Below are 19,313 nucleotides of genomic sequence, written 5' to 3' on the forward strand. Positions count from 1 at the left end.
TGTTGGCATCATAATGTACTTAAAGACAAGTACCAAAAGTAAAAGTACTCATTGTGCAGAATGTCCCATTTCAGGTTTTCAAATGTATGAAAATCTTTTGAAAATATGTTTTGTAATAATAATCAAAATCTACAAAGTAACTAGTATTAAACTAATGTTAATATTGTAGTGGAGTAAAAGTAGACTATTTGACTCTTGGGATGTAGTGGAGTTAGTAGACGTAAAAGTAGGCCTATTGGAAATTGGAAATACTCAAGTAAAATACAAATACCTCAAAGTTGTACTTAAGTAAATCTACTTAGTTACTTTCCACCACTGGCTTTGCATTGTGGGCATACTATATATATATTTTGCCACAAATTACAATGCTTGGCATTGGCTACAACAATCTACATTGACAAATTGCATAATTAACACAAGTTTGCACCCACAGCATAGTTTTTCTGAACGAAAACAAATATGACATCTATTAGATGGTGCCTGGCGCGCAAGTCTGCACCTGTTCTGGGATATGAGAACGTCAGGCAACTTTACAAAGTAGCCTCCCGGGAGAAAGCCTGGTAGGCGAGGTTAAAAGTAGCCTAAATGAATGGTGTGGCTTCCTGTCCTGTGAGGCTGTGATCACCTGCTGGGCTGTGTAGCCATTGTAGAAACTGCAGCAGGCTGTGGTGGGAAATAAAACCAACTGTCAAACAGATCATCCATAAGTTAACATCTTCTATTTGAACCTGCTACATTTGACGTCGTCTGATATATAGCATAAATAAAATAAAACTATCACATGCATCAAAATACAGTCTCATTTAATTAGGCTATCAGTGATGTAATACAAAATTATCGAAGATATTATAGATTTTAAATAATACATTTGAAATAGTAAAACAAATGGTTCGAAATTACAAACCTGTAAACAAAAACATAGGCCTACAGATATTTTAAAAGAAAAATAATGCATTGAATGTCCATTGCTTTGAATTTATTTCACTCCCGTTTCCCCTTTCACATTCATAACGTGACGTCTCTTTTTTTTCTTTTGTAGCCATAGAGTTGTAATAAGAGTGTTGTAGCTATCTAATCATAGGCCTAATTAACTTGATGACATCACTATTGCATTGCCAACTTCTCTTGTTTAAAGGCACTCTCGACGCCACTCATCATTCGTCGTCGCGCAATCATATTCATAATTTCTTAGGGCCCATCCATCCTGATAGGCTATGTGACAATTTGCAAGCGACAGAAGTTTTTGCAATGCGAGGAAAGGGGACACTATTCGTCGGTGAGTCCGGTCTTTGGTACCCTACTGCGTACAAATAGTAACAATAATTAGGAACGCAACTGATAGCCTACATTGGGGGGTCGTGGATGAGAATGTCTGTGATGGCTGATTTGTAATTGTAGCCTAATAGCAAATTACTTCGTCTAACTTTAAAGCCTGATTTAACATCTATAATTGGATTCAGCAGTATACCTATATACCATCTTTTCCATAATGAATTTGTATTTATATTAATATTAATAGTGCATGATTGTGCTGCATGGTTGACTTGATTTGAGTAGGGCTCTTTGCATATAATCAGTATGAGTCGTTTGAATCTTTATTTGATTAGACTATGTCTTTTTATTTAGTTATTTTTGTATTTGTAGTCTATATCTACATTTATTAATGCAGATTTTTCATCTGTTCCACAATTTTAATCTATCAGTATCCTTCTGTTTTCTCTCTACTGTGTTTTTGCTTTGTGTTCTTGTTTTAACTTGTTCTTGAATTTTTATATGGCTCTTGTTATTTCTTTCTTTGTAGGCCTATCCTGCTTTTATCTGTCAAAGTAAAATGTTTTTAAAGGTGCTATTTGAATTTGGTTTATTATTGTTATTATTGATGTTATTATTACTACTACTACTAATATACTACCATAACTTTAACCTATAATATATTAAATATATTATTAAAACATTGAGGTTTTGAACATATCAATAATGGCAAACATATTCCAAAGATGAAAGGGTAATACTACCTATAGATATATATGCCAAAGACAAAGAGTCAGAACAGATACATAGACTAGAAGCAATGACACTAACATACAAAACGTAACCTACAGCACATGAATTTGCTATTATGGTATACTGTACTTCTGTATTAGTACACCGTTAAAGTAATGAAACCACTTTTAATACTGCGTAGAAGAAGTTGAACTGTTCAACTAGCAGAGTGAAACCGTTTGGAATAGGAGTGAGTCCTTCAACTCATAACCTAAGTCATTTTAGTCTCAACCTAGAATAAGATTAAAAACATACACAACACAAAGAACATTATGGAGAACATCTTATAACTAAATTAGTTTTGACTTGCCATATTGAGCGTTTCACTTTATAAAAGTGTTTGCGCACACAACAACACCCTAAACATAACTAAATATTCAAGACCATTAAATAAAGTATTCCTGTCTTTCAAGCTGTGCTACTGTGCGCTGCCACAGTTGATGGCTACGATGGAGATGCAGACCAGAACCTGTCCTGTTTACCCTGCCAGCAGGTAACCACCTTCCAGATCAATGTTTTGGTCACAGATACAGTATGCAGCATTTACAGTATACAGTATATAGGCCTATACAGAAATAAACGGGGGGCGGGGAATTAAGTACATTTTATTGCAATTCTTACACATAGAAAGAATACGGCTGAACGAATTGCCGTTCCTCACAGTCAGATAAAGATGTTGTGAAATATGTGAGTCTGTGGCATCTAAGTATGGTGTACTGGTGTACCGCCCTAATGGAACTGAGTAGCCACCACAATCGACAGAATAAAATAGATGAAGCAAAAAAGAAGAAGGGAAAAAAAAGAATAAGTAGTTATTAGAAGTTCACAACTCCATACCAGAAGAGACATATGATTGTCTTCGCACCCTCCCTAGACCAACAGTGGTTGGCAGTGACAGAGATATGGGGGAAAAATATTTAAAAAAAAAATGTTTTGGTGTTAAGCACAGCATGGAATTCTAACTCTATAAGTTTATACATTATATCTACAAAATTCAGATACATGAAGGCTGTGAACACAGCTGGCCTCAACAGCAGCATACATAAAAGGAAACTACAAACAATGCGGTCATATTGATATCTATACCATTATGCCTGTCAGAGTTCACATAAGGAATATCTACAGGTAGCCTTAATGTTTGAAAGCAGAACCTTTGACACTGTACTAGGTTTACTGAGACTAGTCCAAGCTTTACTTCCCCTTTTTTAAATAGACACAACCAGTCATTTCACTGTATATCTAAAATACAGTTTTATAATCCACATACCATCATTGTTAACACTTACAGATGCATTCTCTTTTGTGGTGTGTGGCCCGGGCATTGCTTCTTGCAGCTTTAATTCTGTGTTAGTCTTTTCAATAATACAAAATGCCAAACATCCGTTTATTATGTTGCTTGCTAAAATACAGTGAACACTAAAGATAGCAAAACAGACACGTCAACAGTATTGAATCGGATTCTAAAATCACACGGAATAATAATGAATGTAGAATGATGACCAGGTGACGCTTGTATTTTAGGTACTGTATCTTTATCCGAATTCCTCTGGCAATTTGGATGTGTGTGCTGGTAAGAATCTCAAAATCATCCTACAAAACTTCTCTGGTGATCCTGCCTACAAGTGGAGCCAAGGAATGAATCCTGCACTGACAATGTAAGTTTGTGTGTGTGTGTGTGTGTGTGTGTGTGTGTGTGTGCGCGCGCGCGACACGCGTGTGTGCTGCATAGACGTATGCTTCGACTGCTATGACAACGGCATCTCTTTGCAGCAATGGGAGTTATGAAAATATCCTACCACAACTGTCGGAGAGGGATACTGGGGAATATACTTTGAAATGGGAAACAACCAATGGCACCAAATCATCCCTGGTTATAAATCTCAATGTTCTCAATGTGCACAGTAAGTATACCGCATAGGTCTCTCAAGCCTAATATATGCTCACATAACATGATACCGTGTCACCAAGGCTTAAAATTTACCATGTAAAAAAACGGTATATTGTTGCTCAGCAAGCACACAGCATGTCAGAATACCATATTTTAAATTTTGAGTTTTGAATGCTGGAAGAAAACAAAGTAACCTATGATAGACAACTTTTACCGTAATGTAACATTTCCTGTCTGATTATTTCCAGAAAGCCCCACCATACCAAAGCTGAAACTGAAAGCCCCTAAACCTAGGTTTTCTGTGGAGTTCCGGTGTGTCTCATCCGGCTGCCCCAAGCCTACAATAAAATGGTTCAACGACTTGGAGAGGTCTGGGAAAGGCAACACACATAATATTTGCTCGCAAAATCGTTTTTAATTGATTTAAAATGTAGTCTCTCTGTCAATGTTAATCTTTTAATGAAAATGTTCATATTTCATCACTCCCCCGTATAATGACCCATGAAACGTACCTTATTCAACAGCGGTGGTGTTGAAGGGACGAATCGTGACACATACAACGAGGCACAGAGCATCATTAAAAGTACAAAATATGTCAAAACAACAGTGATGTGCTGTGCCAACAACACAGAGGGGAATGTATGCTCCCAGCTGTATGACTATGGTAATGCAATTATAGTCAATAAAATGACCATAACCATAGAATTCTACCTGCAAAATGCCAAACGCAATTCTTTTTTTTAAATAAAGATTAATCCATTTTCACATACATTTAATCAATCACCTCTAGATACACACACACATGCACACACACGCACAATCAATTCGACTTGTCCATATGCAGTATAATAACTAAAGCATATAATTATACCGTATATTTGGATCTAGTGGTTTGTGAGTATTTTACTCTGGGCCACATCTAGTTTTCATTATACAGGAAAAAACATTGGACCTACTGTATACTCGGCAGTACACTGAGTGAAAAGTTGTGAATAACATGGATTGTTTTTGACATGAGCTACTTGGCTGCTTGTCTTTCAGACATGGATAGTGACTGGCGCCCAGATGAAGAGCCTGAGAGTTTGACTCTCAGCCCTGGTCAACCCCTGCTGCTTCGCTGCAAAACCAAAGCCTGGCGACCACCAATAGTCGATAGAGACAGTAAAATAATAAATATCAGCACAGCTAAATGTTTTGAGAACAACATGGAGGAGGTACAGTAACTAGTACCAGTATCAGCAGTTTCTCTGGTCTTCTGTCACATCACATGAACACATGGTTCAATTTGCTGAGGGGAGAATCCACAGGGGCGTCACAAGGGGGGGGGGCTGAGTTACAAGGGCCCAAGGTTGAAAAATAGCAGATATACAAGCTCACAGTACAGCTCAGTGCCGCGCTGCGAGCTTTTAGATCTTCTATTTTTGAAAAGTTGTGAAAATGTGTGCAAATCTTGAATATATGTATTTCTTTTTGTAACTAAGATTTTGCTGCTGGTGGGTCCCTGAAACTAATATTTTGAGATGGGGGTCCGTGGGCCAAATACATATAATTTTGGGAGTCCTTCACATGAAAATGCTTGAGCACCACTGACAAAAAAAGGCAATTTCCCAATCCTACATTTTGAATGCAACTCTATCTCTGCCCTTTAGATCTGCATATTCGAAGATAGCCATGACAGCAGAAGTATGCTCTACCTGTTCATTGACTCGGTTACTGGAAACCACAGTGGAACCTATACCTGCAAGACACAAGCCAAAACCAAGGCTGTCCGTGTTCAAGTCCTGGGTTTGTAGAGATACATTCCTTGTTTCATGATGTCACGACTTTGTCTTTGTGTAACTGAGTACTTGATCCCTTATCGTTTGCCATATGGTCATGGTATGTTTTAGTTCAGACATGTATATATATAATGTATAATTCATATGCATACTGTATATACATACTTACTTACTGGTGTATATGTAGTCATTACCTATTCATGTGTTTACTCTCTTATAAGACAAATCTGGAAAAAACAAAACAACTACCTTCTCAGCCAGCTATCTATTTTTTTTATATATATCAGCAGAATCTGCTTTGTTCGCATTTGTATGCATTAGTTTTCACAAAAAAGTGTGATTTTGAGAAGTGTTTCAAGTAAACAGAGAAAGGGGGGGGGAATTACTACTTTTGGTTCCTGGAGCACATAATCAACAGATAAAAGACGATGAATGTTTAAACTTAGTTATAGCCCAGGTAGCTGCAGTATAAAACCCATGGTTCTACCAAAGTTCAACATCGCTTCAAGTTGTTGAACTTGCTTCAAGATTCCCTTTATTCTACTCTACAATGTAGAACTCAAACGCTGACTAAATGAACCATGCAGCATTTGGTTGGTGGCGGGTATCCATTTCCCACCTTGTTGACAATACAGAGAATGCAATCCCTTGCCAGTGCAAGACAAAGAGATGGAATATAAATCATCCCTGAAGATGTCATAGAACTACTTCTTCCATTTGACAGTCTTATTCTTATGTTTCCTCAGCTGAGGAGTTCCTCTTTGTTCAGGTGCACAATAAAACCATGTCGGTGGTCAAGGACACACCCTTCTGCTTACAAGCCGATGTCAGCTCTCACCCTGTACTTCAGAATTGTGCCTGGGAGGACCCAGAAAACAACAAGACTGACTGTGGCAGGCCCACAAGGTTATGGAAGAACAACAGGTAATTAAATCAAAATGCTTCTTACTGAGATGCAAGTAAAGTACAGTTCCCGTAGTTTTATGGTCCCCGCCCTCATATAAGCAACTTGGAAGACTTAGAAAAGCACTATATAAATATGAGGTATAATTGAGAAAAGGCTGTAGGCCTATATTCTATGTGGACAGGTGTAATAAATATGACACCTGAGGTGTACTGTAGAATGAAGGAATGGATGGGGGAACGGCTGGATAATGATAAAAGAAACATACATAATCAATATGTTGCTTTGCATACAGTAACTAATGAATAAGAACCGTCATGTCAAATGATGATATGGATTGTATAATCAAACGGGTGTGTGTACATGGCTGGCTCTTTCCTCAGCACTCTGAAGCTGTGTCATCAAACCAAATCTGGAGAATATAAATTACACCTGAAGGCAGGAAGAAAAACAGAAACAAAGGTCATGTCAGTGTGTGTGGCAGGTAAGATGGAGACTGTGTGTGCGTGTGTATGTGCGTGCGTGCGTATGCATGTGTGCGTGAGTGCATGCATGTTTTCTTATGGATCAAATACAATCTGCATACAGTATCTATTATATGTCAGTCAATTCAGTGACTTTGCCTTAATTTCAGATGAATCAAGGATCAATTGCCATTGTCACCAGGATGCTATGACCAGCTCCTGTGAGGCTGTAAGTCCTGTCCCAGCGACCATGACTTGGATGTCCTGCCCTCCTGCCAATGACAGGTAGGTTTGTCCGCAGTGCTACCCAGGTCAGAGGGTATTACTTTGCTGGAATAACATGCAGGGGATATAACACGCTTGAGGTCAATTTATGTTGTGCACAACAAGAGTCATACGAGATGTCAAATTGAAAAACGCGCCGCAGAAGACCGTCACCTGTCGCAGATACTGTCATAGAATGTTGCATATGTTTCTTGGTTGAAAAGACGATAGATCGTCTTATCAACCAATCAAAAATGTGTGAGAAAATGTGTGATGTGTGTCCACTAGGGGTGGGCAATATAATCGATATGGCAATACATCGCAATAGTTTATTTGCCAATACTGTATCAATACTTCAGGCCATAGTATCGCGATACTTTGACGAAAATAAAATATGTTCCCATGCATAGGAACCAATGGTAGAAGTCCGGTCCTGACACTCCGCTGCCTCTAGATGTCGCTGTACTATAGTAGCTACTTCCCCTTCCCATGGTTCAGTAAGTGAGGTCTCGAGAAAATCGTTGCGAACGGTGAAAAAACAACATTAGAGCAGCGTCTTCAGCTTTTAAAGCTGATATATCGCAATAGTATCGTATCGCAAAGATTCACAATATATCGTGATACTATTGCATCGTGACCCAAGTATTGTGATACGTTTTGCATCGCGGGATTCTTGCCAATATCCACCCCTAGTGTCCACCTCATGCATTTCCTTCCTTCTCTGTTTCTTCTTCCTTCTGGCTGTCAGTGAAAATAGATTCATAACGTCCTCTCCCTCCACCAAATCCAAATGACAAAACGTTACTTTGTCTCCTTACAGCTGTCAGCCAGAATCCACTCTCTGGAAAGAGATACCAGATGCCACTAAAAAAGACTCGGATCTGCAGTGCAACAAGAAGCTGAGCATCTCTCTAACCATACCTGTAGAGAATGAAGGCCACTATGTCAAGCTTTGCCTCACCAATTCAGTAGGCACTCAGTGCAGTGATAAGTTGTACTGTCCAGTGGTGCAGTCCATTGGTGAGACCCTGTTTTGCATTGCAATTTATAATGTATTTAATGTGCTACTACGATGAGTGTTGTTAGAAAGTGATGGTCATAAATCGCTGTTCTGTAGCGCTTACTCTTTCAGGTTCGGATAATGTCGACAACAACCCTTCTGTCCTGAAAGCCTGCAGTGTTTTCCTGCTAGTCGCTCTGATGGCAGTGACTATTGTGCTCATGTACTTTGTGAAGAAGAAGGTATGCACCTGTAAAGAAAAATACAATTTACATGCACGCACGCACGCACGCACGCACGCACGCACGCACGCACACACACACACACACACACACACACACACACACACACACACACACACACACACACACACACACACACACACACACACACACACACACACACACACACACACACACACACACACACACACACACACAAACTCATTACACCAAAACCCTTCTCAATAGAAACCTAAGTACCAGAGCCAGCTGCAGATGATCCAGATGGTTGGGCCTAATGACAATGACTACATCTACATCAACTTCAAGGACTTTCAATATGACCAGAAATGGGAGTTTCCAAGGGAAAACCTAGAATTGGGTATGACTGTTTCAGTAACCTAATGTATGCAAAAGTCTTTGCTGTCTGGTGATGTGTGCATGCAGGCTAATGGAGTCTGCAGTCCGCAAAGGCATGAAGTCTGCCCTGATTTGTTATACAACAAATACAATAATGACAGTTGCCTTTCTTTGTTTCTCTTAGTACTATTAGCACATAGCTGTTCGTAGCACTTAATTTTAAGAATATACCATTTGTATTAGAGTCCATTAGAAACAGCCTCACATATTGTCACTGTCGGGCAGAAACCTTGTATCTCCATTCTCCAAGTTTCAAATGTGTACGTCTTTTCGCGAAGTAAAGCCCTGCTTCATCATACAAGGCCGTCGCACAGGTAGCTTGTAGATCGGCTGTTTTCACCAGTTTAAATCATTTTTAAAATAATAAATGCAAAACGAAGAGTTTTGGTCATACAAGGTTTCCACCTGACAACGACGATATGCTGTATGTCTATGTTACCAAGGCAAGGAGCTGGGCTCTGGGGCCTTTGGCATGGTGGTCCAAGCTACAGCCTATGGCATCAACAAGCCTGGGGTCTCACAGCAGGTGGCCGTCAAGATGCTTAAAGGTCAGTGTTTGGGATGCTCTCTATACCACGTGTAACCTTTTAAAACGTTTTGTAATACAGTAAGTCAAACCGATGTGGCGCTTTGTTCTGCAGAGAAACATCAGGCAGAGGAGAAGGATGCTCTGATGTCAGAACTGAAGATGCTGACTCACATCGGTAACCATAGCAACATTGTCAACCTGCTGGGGGCATGCACTGGCTCAGGTACCAGACCCAATTACTGTAGTGTAGACATAGGCACAACAAATGTACTCGTTTACAAAGAGAAACTGCCAACCAGAACCATAAACAAAATTCAACAGACTGCTCTTCAAATGTGTTTAAGAACAAGCAAAGCACCTTTGTGATTTATGTGTTGTTGTCATGCAGTAGATGATAAATGATATTTTTAGATATGTTATGGCTTATTTTTGTACTTATACCTGAATAATAGCATACAGGTTCATGGTATCCAGGTCAGGATACCATGAAATTATAGATAATCACATGAAAGTATATAGAAGTAATTTCAGCACAAATATATACAATTTCTGAACTGTGTTTTCCACGTGTCTTATAAGCAACAACAACAAAAAAACAATGAATAAGCCCCTAATTGTACACAACACTGCTCCTTGGCTTCAAACTAAATCCCGTTTTAGATTTGATTGCTTATTACTTTTGAGGCACTACATGGTCTGGTTTAATTACATTTTAGAGTTATTAAACAGTTACAGCTCAAGCTATATGAAGAGCCTCGTTGTCACGCAAGAACCAGCTGGTTGTTCCTGAGTCCAGGCTGAGGACAAAGGCCTTTGCTGACATGACTCCTCAGCTCTGGAACTGGCAGCTTATTGATAAATCGCCATCTTCTTCTAAATAGCTTACAACATAATTAATCAAAACGCCTTTGCATAAGTAAAATAATATTTAAAATATATTTCTCATTACATCTATCAGGTAGGTAAAGGAAGTTAAGTTTCCTTTGTTATGACATGCAGAATGTCTTTCTTTTTTTCTTTTTCTTTTCTTATAGGGCCTGCATACCTGATCTTCCAGTACTGTTGTTATGGAGACCTGTTGAACTACCTTAAGAACAACAGAGACCTCTACCACAAGTCTGTGACAGATGCCTTCAACAAGGACTGTTTCAGTAACCTTTACCACAACCTGCAGCCCGAGAAAAGCCCTGGGTACGAACCTGGGGGTCTTGGGTGAATCTATCCATTAAAGAGTTAATCTATAGTATAGGATGGACTAAACCAGTGGTTCTCAAAATGGATTCCAGGAACTCTGTGGGTTCCTTTAGGGGGGTCTAAATTGACCCATACAAGTCTGTAATCGCTGTACAAATGGAACCAAATAGGTTCCATTTGTACACCGTCAGAGTTATGGGGAGACCTTGACATTTTAAAGTTTGAGAGACCTTGGCTTACACCTCTCTCTTTGCCTTTTCCTAGTGAATTCCAGAGACCAGATGGAAATTATGTTCCTATGTACCCCGCTACCACCAGGGGGCAGGAAAGCCTCGCTCTCCTCAACCTCAACTCTACTCCCATGGACAACATGAGTGATGGTAATTTTACAATTACCCACTTAAAACTTTTTTTCTAAAATAGTGATTGAGAAGTGTTGTGTGCTTTTAGTTCTGCTATTGTTGCTGTATTTTTGATTGAATGTTCCTTTTTTACGTTCACCTATAATGACATACATAAAATAGGGACACCCTGGTTAATGTGTGAACCTCAAAACCAGAGAAACCATGTATTGCAGGACTGTTAGAGGCTGTATAAATCAACTGATCCCTGTTTGTATTCAGACCCAGAGAGCATCATGCTGTATGAGGAGTCAAAAGATCAGCCAGAAGACTTACATGTCCTGACATACAATGATCTGCTGAACTTTGCCTACCAGGTAGCCAAGGGCATGGATTTCCTCTCCTCTAAGAATGTAAGCACTCCTTTCATAAGGACACACACACACACACACACACACACACACACACACACACACACACACACACACACACACACACACACACACACACACACACACACACACACACACAAATGCATTTAGCATTTGCTGCCCCATATATTGTAGGTTGATTCCGAATCTATTTGACCATTTATTCTTTTTTCATTCATTCGTTTATTTGTTGTAAATTGAAAGAGACCATTTTAATCCAATCTCTATATATGTTTTAAACAATCAAGAGGTAAATAACCCTAGTATAACATACTGTATCATGTAAAATTCTGTATGTACACGAAATAAATTAATATTAAGCTGTCATATATTGTTGTTGTCCCTATAAAAGAAGTTCAGACAATCACTATGAAAGACAAAACTGGCAGTGAGATTATGGTGTTTCATACACGTGTATATTGAACCTTTATATGAAGGGGGCCACGACTGACAAACATAACGGTTCATTGCTCCTGTTAGTGTATCCATCGAGACCTGGCAGCCCGGAACATTTTGGTGACCAAGGGCAGACTGGTGAAGATTGCCGATTTTGGACTGGCCCGGGACATCGACAATGACTCCAACTATGTCGTGAAAGGGAATGTTAGTGACTTCTTATCTCTTGCTTAAAGGACAACCTTTTTTTTTAGAACAAGGGTTCATATTTTAGATTGTAATTAGTGAAAAGAAAAGATAAGTGTTACAATGTTTTCATTTACTGCTTTCTATTGTTTTAGCGATTTTAGTATTTTGATTTCAGTGGTTGGGGGCATGTGTACAAGTGGCTAAATATGTATTTTTAGACACAATAAGCCAGCAATTTCTTTGTTACTATTTACACCAGCGCCCATAAGTCACATCTGCCCATGAAAGATTGCGGTGCATCTTGGGAATGGGCTTATTGTGTCTAAAAATTAATATTTAGCCACTTGCATGCATGCCCCCAATACAACCTGGGGGCATGCATGCAAATCAAAATTGTTAAAATCACTCAAATGATATAAAGAAGTAAATGAAAACATTTTAACACTCATCTTTTCTTTTCTCTAATCACTATCTAAATTATGAACCCAAAGTTGTCCTTTAACATAATAATAATCTTATGCATGTGTGAGTAGGGCTGTCACAATTATTACATAATCGTCTAATCGTGATTATTTGACATTATCACAATTATTTTGTCATAATCGTGAATATTGAAAAATGATAGAAATAGTGGAAATAGCAGATCTACAAGCTCACAACCCGTCGCATCGTGACGCGTTGTGAGCTTGTAGATCGGCTATTTCCACTATCAATGGAAATAGCCGTAGTAAGTTAAGTTACATATTTGACATAAGTTGTCAAATATGTCAGTAATGTATTTTGTATATTTAGGTTATGTGTCATATCTATTATGCAACTTCAAAGCCTAAAAGCCAAACAGAAATGTAATTATCAACGACAAATACACAATTAAATCGTTAATCGGCAATTATTTGAGTGACAATTAATCGTCATGTAAAATGTCATATCGTGACATCCCTATGTGTGAGTGAAATGTGCTGTTCTCTAGGTGCGTCTGCCAGTGAAGTGGATGGCTCCAGAAAGTATCTTCCAGGGCATGTACACCATGCAGAGTGACATCTGGGCCTACGGAATACTGCTCTGGGAAATCTTCTCTCTTGGTAGACGACTCAAGCTGCATCCATGAACAATAAATACAAGCATAGACAAACTTGTATCCAAGTGGATTACAACAACATACACTTGGAGAAATAATAATATATTCATATATTTTTCTCTGGCCATCTCAGGTGTCACTCCATATCCTGGTGTAAAGGTGGACAACAAATTCTACTCCATGATTGAGAGAGGGTTTAAGATGGAGTGTCCATACTATGCCAATGAGTCTGTGTAAGTATTATCAATCCATAAGTAACCCATCTGTCCCAAATTAATTTGTTAATAATTAACTATGTATTCTATTGTCACAACTTGGCTATCTTTTTGGAAGATAAAGTGAATAATAACAGCGAAAATATATAAAGAGAAATGTGAGGGCATAAGCCAGGGACAGGCGGTCGCCTATCCAAGTGTGATCTGATCTCGCCTTAAAGGACAACTTCGTTTTTTTTACAACAAGGGTTCATATTTTAATAAATTAGAGAAATGATAAGATGAGTGTTAAAATGTTTTCATTAACTGCTTTCTATTGTTTTAGTGATTTTAGTATTTTGATTTCAGTGGGTAGGGGCATGCGTACAAGTGGCTAAATATGTCTTTTTAGATACAATAAGCTGGCAATTTCTTTGTTACTATTTACACCAACCCCCATAAGTCACATCTGCCCATGAAAGATTGCGGTGCATCTTGGGAATGGACTTATTTTGTCTTAACTCTTTGAGCGCCAGCGCCCTCTAGGGGCCAAAGAATGCCAGCGCATCTCTCATAGGCGAGCGCTTTAGCTTCCAGGACTTCAGCTTCCAGGACCTGACGTCCTCACGTTCATGCACGGCATGGAAATGTCCCGGATGAAGATGCTAACAGAATGGCTATTCCCATTTTGTCATCTAAAAGATCATTTTTGGGCGATTTCGCCGTAAATAAACCTCGCGCCGCTTTCCTAAAACACAAAAAAGAGATATAAGCCTTTAAAGATGCGGTCTTTCATTGGATTAGGCGGAGATTGGCGATTGCGTTCGCAAATTACGGCCGGCCGGGACGTTGTTAGCTTTCGGCTAGTAGCTACAAAAATCAAGCCAGGCTTCAGAAGGCCTCTTATCATTTTATTCATTTAATTAAATAAAGCCGAACTACTTCGGGATCGGCACACTCGTGTACTCATCGGAAGCGGCGCCGAACATCGGGTGAACATTGGGGAGCTCAAAAATGTATTTTAAACCATTTTTAATGGAATATATCGTCGGACAGAGTAGAACGGCTAGCTGGCTAGCGGCTAGCGAGCCAGGACCACCCACGACTCTACAAGCAGCTCGGGGTAAGTGAATTAATAAAAAAAAGATTGTATTGGATTGATATAAAGCCGAACTAGTTCGGGATCGGCACCAGATGAGTTAAAATACATATTTATCCACTTGCATGCATGCAAATCAAAATCGTTAAAATCACTAAAACGATAGAAAGCAGTAAATGAAAACTTTTATTTTATTTTTCTCTCTAATGACTATCTAAAATATAAACCCTTGTTGTAAAAAAAACAAAGTTGTCCTTTAATTACAAAAACACTGTAAGAAATCCCCAACTCGACAACAAAAGTTGCTCGTCCCGAGTCGTCCAGTTCCTTGTCCATTCACGGGCAGGCAGCCACCGCATCCATTCAATAGAGCGACACTCGCTCATAGGAATGCAAATGTCTGCTTGCGGCTGGCATTTCAGGGGGGGTTGGCATTTCGCCTACCCTGAATCTAATTCCTGAAAACGCCCCTGATATGTGATAAATAAATACACATACAAAAATCGAGGACCAGCTTAATGATATAGCCAGGCCGAAAGGTTGCATATGGCAAATGACAGGTGATAGTTTGTTTATCACATACCCATAGCCCTGTTTATTCACCATACAAGAAGATGATAGCATTTGATCACCACTTTAATTTAATAAATAGATCAACATTACTGTCAACAAGGAACTGCACCCACAAATGAAAAGGTATTTGTATTACCGGTAGGTACAGTATTAGTATTTCCCAACAGTGTAGGGAAAGAGATGGCTGAGAACTTGGCAGGTCAGGTGCTGTTGGCCTTGCCACTGTTGATATTTGGAACTGTCGCCGTTCACAGATTTCCACTTCTGTTGTTTTGGTTCTTTTGCACCTGAATTACATCTGGCACAGCAACTGTGCTTTGCGACCAATTTGAGTCCATGGTTGACATGTTGAGGAGGTCCTTACACAGCGAGATCACTCATCGTGACAGTCCAATGTGCGGTGGCATTTTAGCTTGTGCAGAATGGGAAGTATGACGTATCTGATAACAGGGAACGAAAGGCTGGATATGTGAGGAATATGTCCAAGGTTATGGACCGAGTGCTGGCGTATCAATAAATGGCTACGTATATGATAAAAGCATGTTAGCAGCCACTAACCTCAAGGGTATTATAGCTCTTCAGATACAGATGCCCAAAGATATGTCGATGCATGAGCTCATTGTCATTCATTGTCTGTTCCAGGTATGGGATGATGTGCATGTGCTGGGACCTGGAGCCTTGCAATCGACCGCCGTTCTCCAAATTGGTGAGCTTCATGGATGACCAACTAATGGCCATGGAAGAGAAGGTAGGCCTTTTCTACAGAAGACTCACTCAAAGCATACAGGAAAATCAGTAATATCCTGAGCTGGGGCCTCGTTTGGGTCATCAGGGGATGGCAATCCCCTAGTGTTCACATTTAAATTCAGTTATTTTATGCATTTGTCTCCCAACTCTGAATTGCATTAGCAGATTAATCTGATACCCATCTACATGTGACACGTGCTATAATTTAGATAAGCCTTTTTATCGTTATTGCAACCATTCATTTATTAACCACGTTCAATGTGGCACCCCTATTTTGGAAATGTCATTATAGGTGAACATTAAAAAAAAAGAAAAAAAAAAAAAAACATTCTCAAAAGAAATACACCCAAAACAAATAGTCAAAATAGTTGATCTACAAGCTCTCAATGTTTCACTTTGGTGACGCGTTGAGAGCTTGTAGATCCACTGTGTTTGCTATTTTAGAAACAGGGCTGTGGTAACTTATTTTTTTATCCTGAGTGTTAGTTTGAATCTTACCCTCAAGATTCAAACTAACACTTAGCATTGTGCTGTCTGAATAGCAACTACTGGCTGCAGGCAAACAGTACATGAAGACATTTTGGGCAGAGTATATACTCATTTGACGATGTTGTAACAATTGATTTAACATTAGCACTGGCCTTCAACAACACCATTGGTCACAACAGTAGCAGAAATATTTTATCCAAAATCAGTTCCTAACTATATGATCCCTCCTCTCTCAGCTCTATCATAACACACTGGAGCAGCAGAACTCAGGTGATTCACTCTACCAGAACGCGCCTGCTGTGTTGGACATCTCAGCCTTGACTAAAGAGAAGGATGATGATCAGTCACAAAACCAGTACTGTCTGGCCTATGGCACTGAAGCAATGAAACCACCACCCACATCACAGTCCACAGCAGCTGATGATGAATGCATAAAACCCACTGGGTCAGAGTGAGATTATAGAGTCCAGGATGGAATTGAGACCCGGGTAATTTGTATGACCGATGGAGGTCGCCAAATGTAGCTATATGTTCATGGAAACAAGTCTCATCGAGCTTTTATATTCATGCAATTTATTTGGCATTTTATTCATATTAATCTCCACTTGCCCAGTGGAGGCTTTAGAATGTGCTTGCTTTTATTTATCATGTATAAAACGTCAGTATTCTCGAGGTATCCTTTGGGGTTGTGTACTGAAATGAAATATTAATATTATATTCATACTGATTTTTAAGTTAAGTTTAAGTTTTATTTTACATCACTGCAATAACACAAACACACAGTGATTGAATTTTGTCTGTAGAACTAAATCTACTTTTAAGTTAAGCAACATGATAAGTCATTCTAAGTAGACTTGTATTATACATTATATTTTTCTATTTCACAATTAATCTTCTCTTTCTTTATATTTCATTTATAGTAGGCCTTGTCGCCTATAGCACTTTATAGGAATACAACATTTAGTTCAATTTCAGTGTTTCATGGGTTTTCTAAAATTAAATCAGCACCTAACTTCAGGCCAGGTTGCAATGTTTAACACACATATTTCATATCTAAATTATATATTTAATAACTTTGAAAGATGTGATTTATATTACTTTGTGATGATTTTTTTCTTCTGATTATAATTTCAATAAAGTGTTTCAAATCCTCTTGAGTTTTCATCTTGAAATAAGGGGGAAAATGGATGGTGTGGAGGATCCGATTAACCGAACATATAGAATCATGGATGTATTTAGAATTATGTAGCCTACATTTACAGTACATTAAGTCTTTGTGCACTAGATGACGCCAGAGGCCAAAGTTTGCATTCTGAAAATGTTGCCAACTAAATTTGCATATAGACTATTTTTGTTTGTGTTTATAGTAAGCCAAAGTCACCTTAAAACTATTTGGTTACTTTTACAAAAAATGGATAATTAGAAAACTGTCAAAGCGTGAGGAAGAATATGAACCACGGTCAAACCACATTATTAGCCAACAGTGCATTCACCTGTTTTTCACTGCATTAATGTCCAAAGGTCAGACTGTCCAATTTTTGGAGAGGGTCTCTGCTACTGGCAATATGGACATTCACACAATAAATGTTCTTTCATATGAGGATTTCGTGGATTATCTCGGTAATGTAGTGGAGAAATGTCCAATTATAACTGCCGCAGTGTGGTCAAGCCGTCCATTTGCGAATTTGACAGCCCTAGAGGCAGCCATAAATGAATTCATCGAGGCTCTGCCAGAATCCGGTATGTAAAACATATAGACGATGGTGTGTGCTGGATTAGCCTATTTAATTAATTTCCATATCTAATCTGTGTAGCCTATTAATCATGTGGATTTAACTGTCAGGTTGTTGTGGGGTCATGTTTTTCAAAGGCCGAGGCGGCATTGTGTAGCCGTTCACCCCATGATCAGTGTTTTTGGTTAATCGTCACGTTCGCTTGTGGATGTGATCATGTGGAGTGGACATTTATGTCAAAATGACTTTTTGACCTGGCTGGCAATAATATTACCACAAACATAGAGACTATAATAACAGGTTTGTTATGGGTCCATTAACTCATTTGGTTCCATTTTGTACACTTTCAGAGTTATGGTGGTCCTCCTTGCAAATAAAACGTTGGTAACTAGTGGACTCATAGGTCTAATGTTGTGCCATATACAATAGCGTCGTGGTAATAAAGGCTAGATATTCTGAAAAAAAGAACATTAGGCCTATAATGATGTGTAAAACAGAAAATCTAAAATTTGACACAGACAACAAGTAGGCCTACAAGTCTTTGCCTCGGACACATTTGTCCGTGTACGGACATATTGATGAGTGAACCCTGTCATGATGATGTTGTGTTTTAAAGGCAAAGAGGGAATCCTCCGGTGTCACCCGGACCTGGCGGGCAGGGACCTGCAGAGCGGCACGCTGACCACAGAGTCCCGTGCGGAGCAGGGCCAGGCCGGCCTGGACGCGCTGGAGGCCGCCGAGGTGTCGCGCATGGCCCGACTCAACTCGGAATACAAGGAGCGCTTCGGCTTCCCGTTCGTCATCTGCGCGCGGATGAACAACAAGACTACCATCCTCCAGCAGCTGATCGGACGTCTGGGGAACGAGCGCGCGGAGGAGAGGGCGCGCGCCGTCGAGGAGGTGAAAAAGATCTGCCACTTGCGCCTCCAAGCCCTCGTGCTCACCGACGCTGTCAATAAATTATAAACTATACTAAATTGGGACTAAAATTAGGAATTTACAATATGCTACCCTCTGTCCCTTGTGTTGCTGATGCACTACCTACCTCCATGGAAAAAACGGACGGTCTCTATTCACAATTACGCATTACGCATAGTGTTATTGTAAAGTAATCCATCCATTATTATGAATCAATGGGTCTATATCTTTAAGCAATATGATGTTAGGCTGTATAACCTTATTGCCGGTCGTTTAGGTGTACACATTAATAAACGAAACCAGAGTGCATGTTTTCTGTGGTTATTATAAGAAAGATGGTGTGCGCTGACTGAACTGAATCCATGTAGGTAGGCTATGTCTCTTTGTGGCAAACGTAGAGGTCCAGTATGCTCACACATA

At 39.4% G+C, this 19,313-nt stretch overlaps 2 protein-coding genes across 2 annotated transcripts; both read left to right on the forward strand.

Annotated features, from left to right (window-relative positions):
* The first annotated feature begins 1,006 nt into the window (after window positions 1-1,006).
* Window positions 1,007-17,256, forward strand: LOC308306697 (receptor-type tyrosine-protein kinase FLT3-like). Its single transcript, XM_080751740.1, has 24 exons — window positions 1,007-1,276; window positions 2,457-2,536; window positions 3,565-3,698; window positions 3,814-3,944; window positions 4,180-4,300; window positions 4,456-4,595; window positions 4,973-5,145; window positions 5,581-5,716; window positions 6,456-6,633; window positions 6,997-7,097; window positions 7,248-7,362; window positions 8,162-8,361; window positions 8,459-8,583; window positions 8,812-8,944; window positions 9,426-9,530; window positions 9,624-9,734; window positions 10,546-10,702; window positions 10,970-11,085; window positions 11,329-11,459; window positions 11,958-12,080; window positions 13,033-13,144; window positions 13,274-13,373; window positions 15,649-15,754; window positions 16,479-17,256. Exons 1-24 carry the CDS (start codon window positions 1,096-1,098, stop codon window positions 16,695-16,697), a joined length of 3,228 nt encoding a protein of 1,075 aa, XP_080607866.1. The 5' UTR covers window positions 1,007-1,095; the 3' UTR covers window positions 16,698-17,256.
* A 500-nt stretch (window positions 17,257-17,756) lies between these two features.
* Window positions 17,757-19,196, forward strand: urad (ureidoimidazoline (2-oxo-4-hydroxy-4-carboxy-5-) decarboxylase). Its single transcript, XM_080752021.1, has 2 exons — window positions 17,757-17,982; window positions 18,592-19,196. The coding sequence occupies exons 1-2, from the start codon at window positions 17,808-17,810 to the stop codon at window positions 18,939-18,941; spliced, it is 525 nt and encodes a 174-aa protein (XP_080608147.1). The 5' UTR covers window positions 17,757-17,807; the 3' UTR covers window positions 18,942-19,196.
* The last annotated feature ends 117 nt before the right edge of the window (window positions 19,197-19,313 follow it).

Source organism: Nannobrachium achirus (genome assembly GCF_963921795.1).
Source record: "Nannobrachium achirus genome assembly, chromosome: 21".
NCBI classification, from domain to species: domain Eukaryota; kingdom Metazoa; phylum Chordata; class Actinopteri; order Myctophiformes; family Myctophidae; genus Nannobrachium; species Nannobrachium achirus.

Excerpts from the sequence above, each read along its gene's own strand:
- LOC308306697 (XM_080751740.1), top strand. The coding sequence starts at position 1,096 with ATGACATCACTATTGCATTGCCAACTTCTCTTGTTTAAAGGCACTCTC. Across the intron at positions 7,363-8,161 it reads TGCCCTCCTGCCAATGACAG|CTGTCAGCCAGAATCCACTC; the intron begins GTAGGTTTGTCC and ends GTCTCCTTACAG. Across the intron at positions 10,703-10,969 it reads CAGCCCGAGAAAAGCCCTGG|TGAATTCCAGAGACCAGATG; the intron begins GTACGAACCTGG and ends GCCTTTTCCTAG.
- urad (XM_080752021.1), top strand. The coding sequence starts at position 17,808 with ATGGACATTCACACAATAAATGTTCTTTCATATGAGGATTTCGTGGAT. Across the intron at positions 17,983-18,591 it reads CGAGGCTCTGCCAGAATCCG|GCAAAGAGGGAATCCTCCGG; the intron begins GTATGTAAAACA and ends TGTGTTTTAAAG.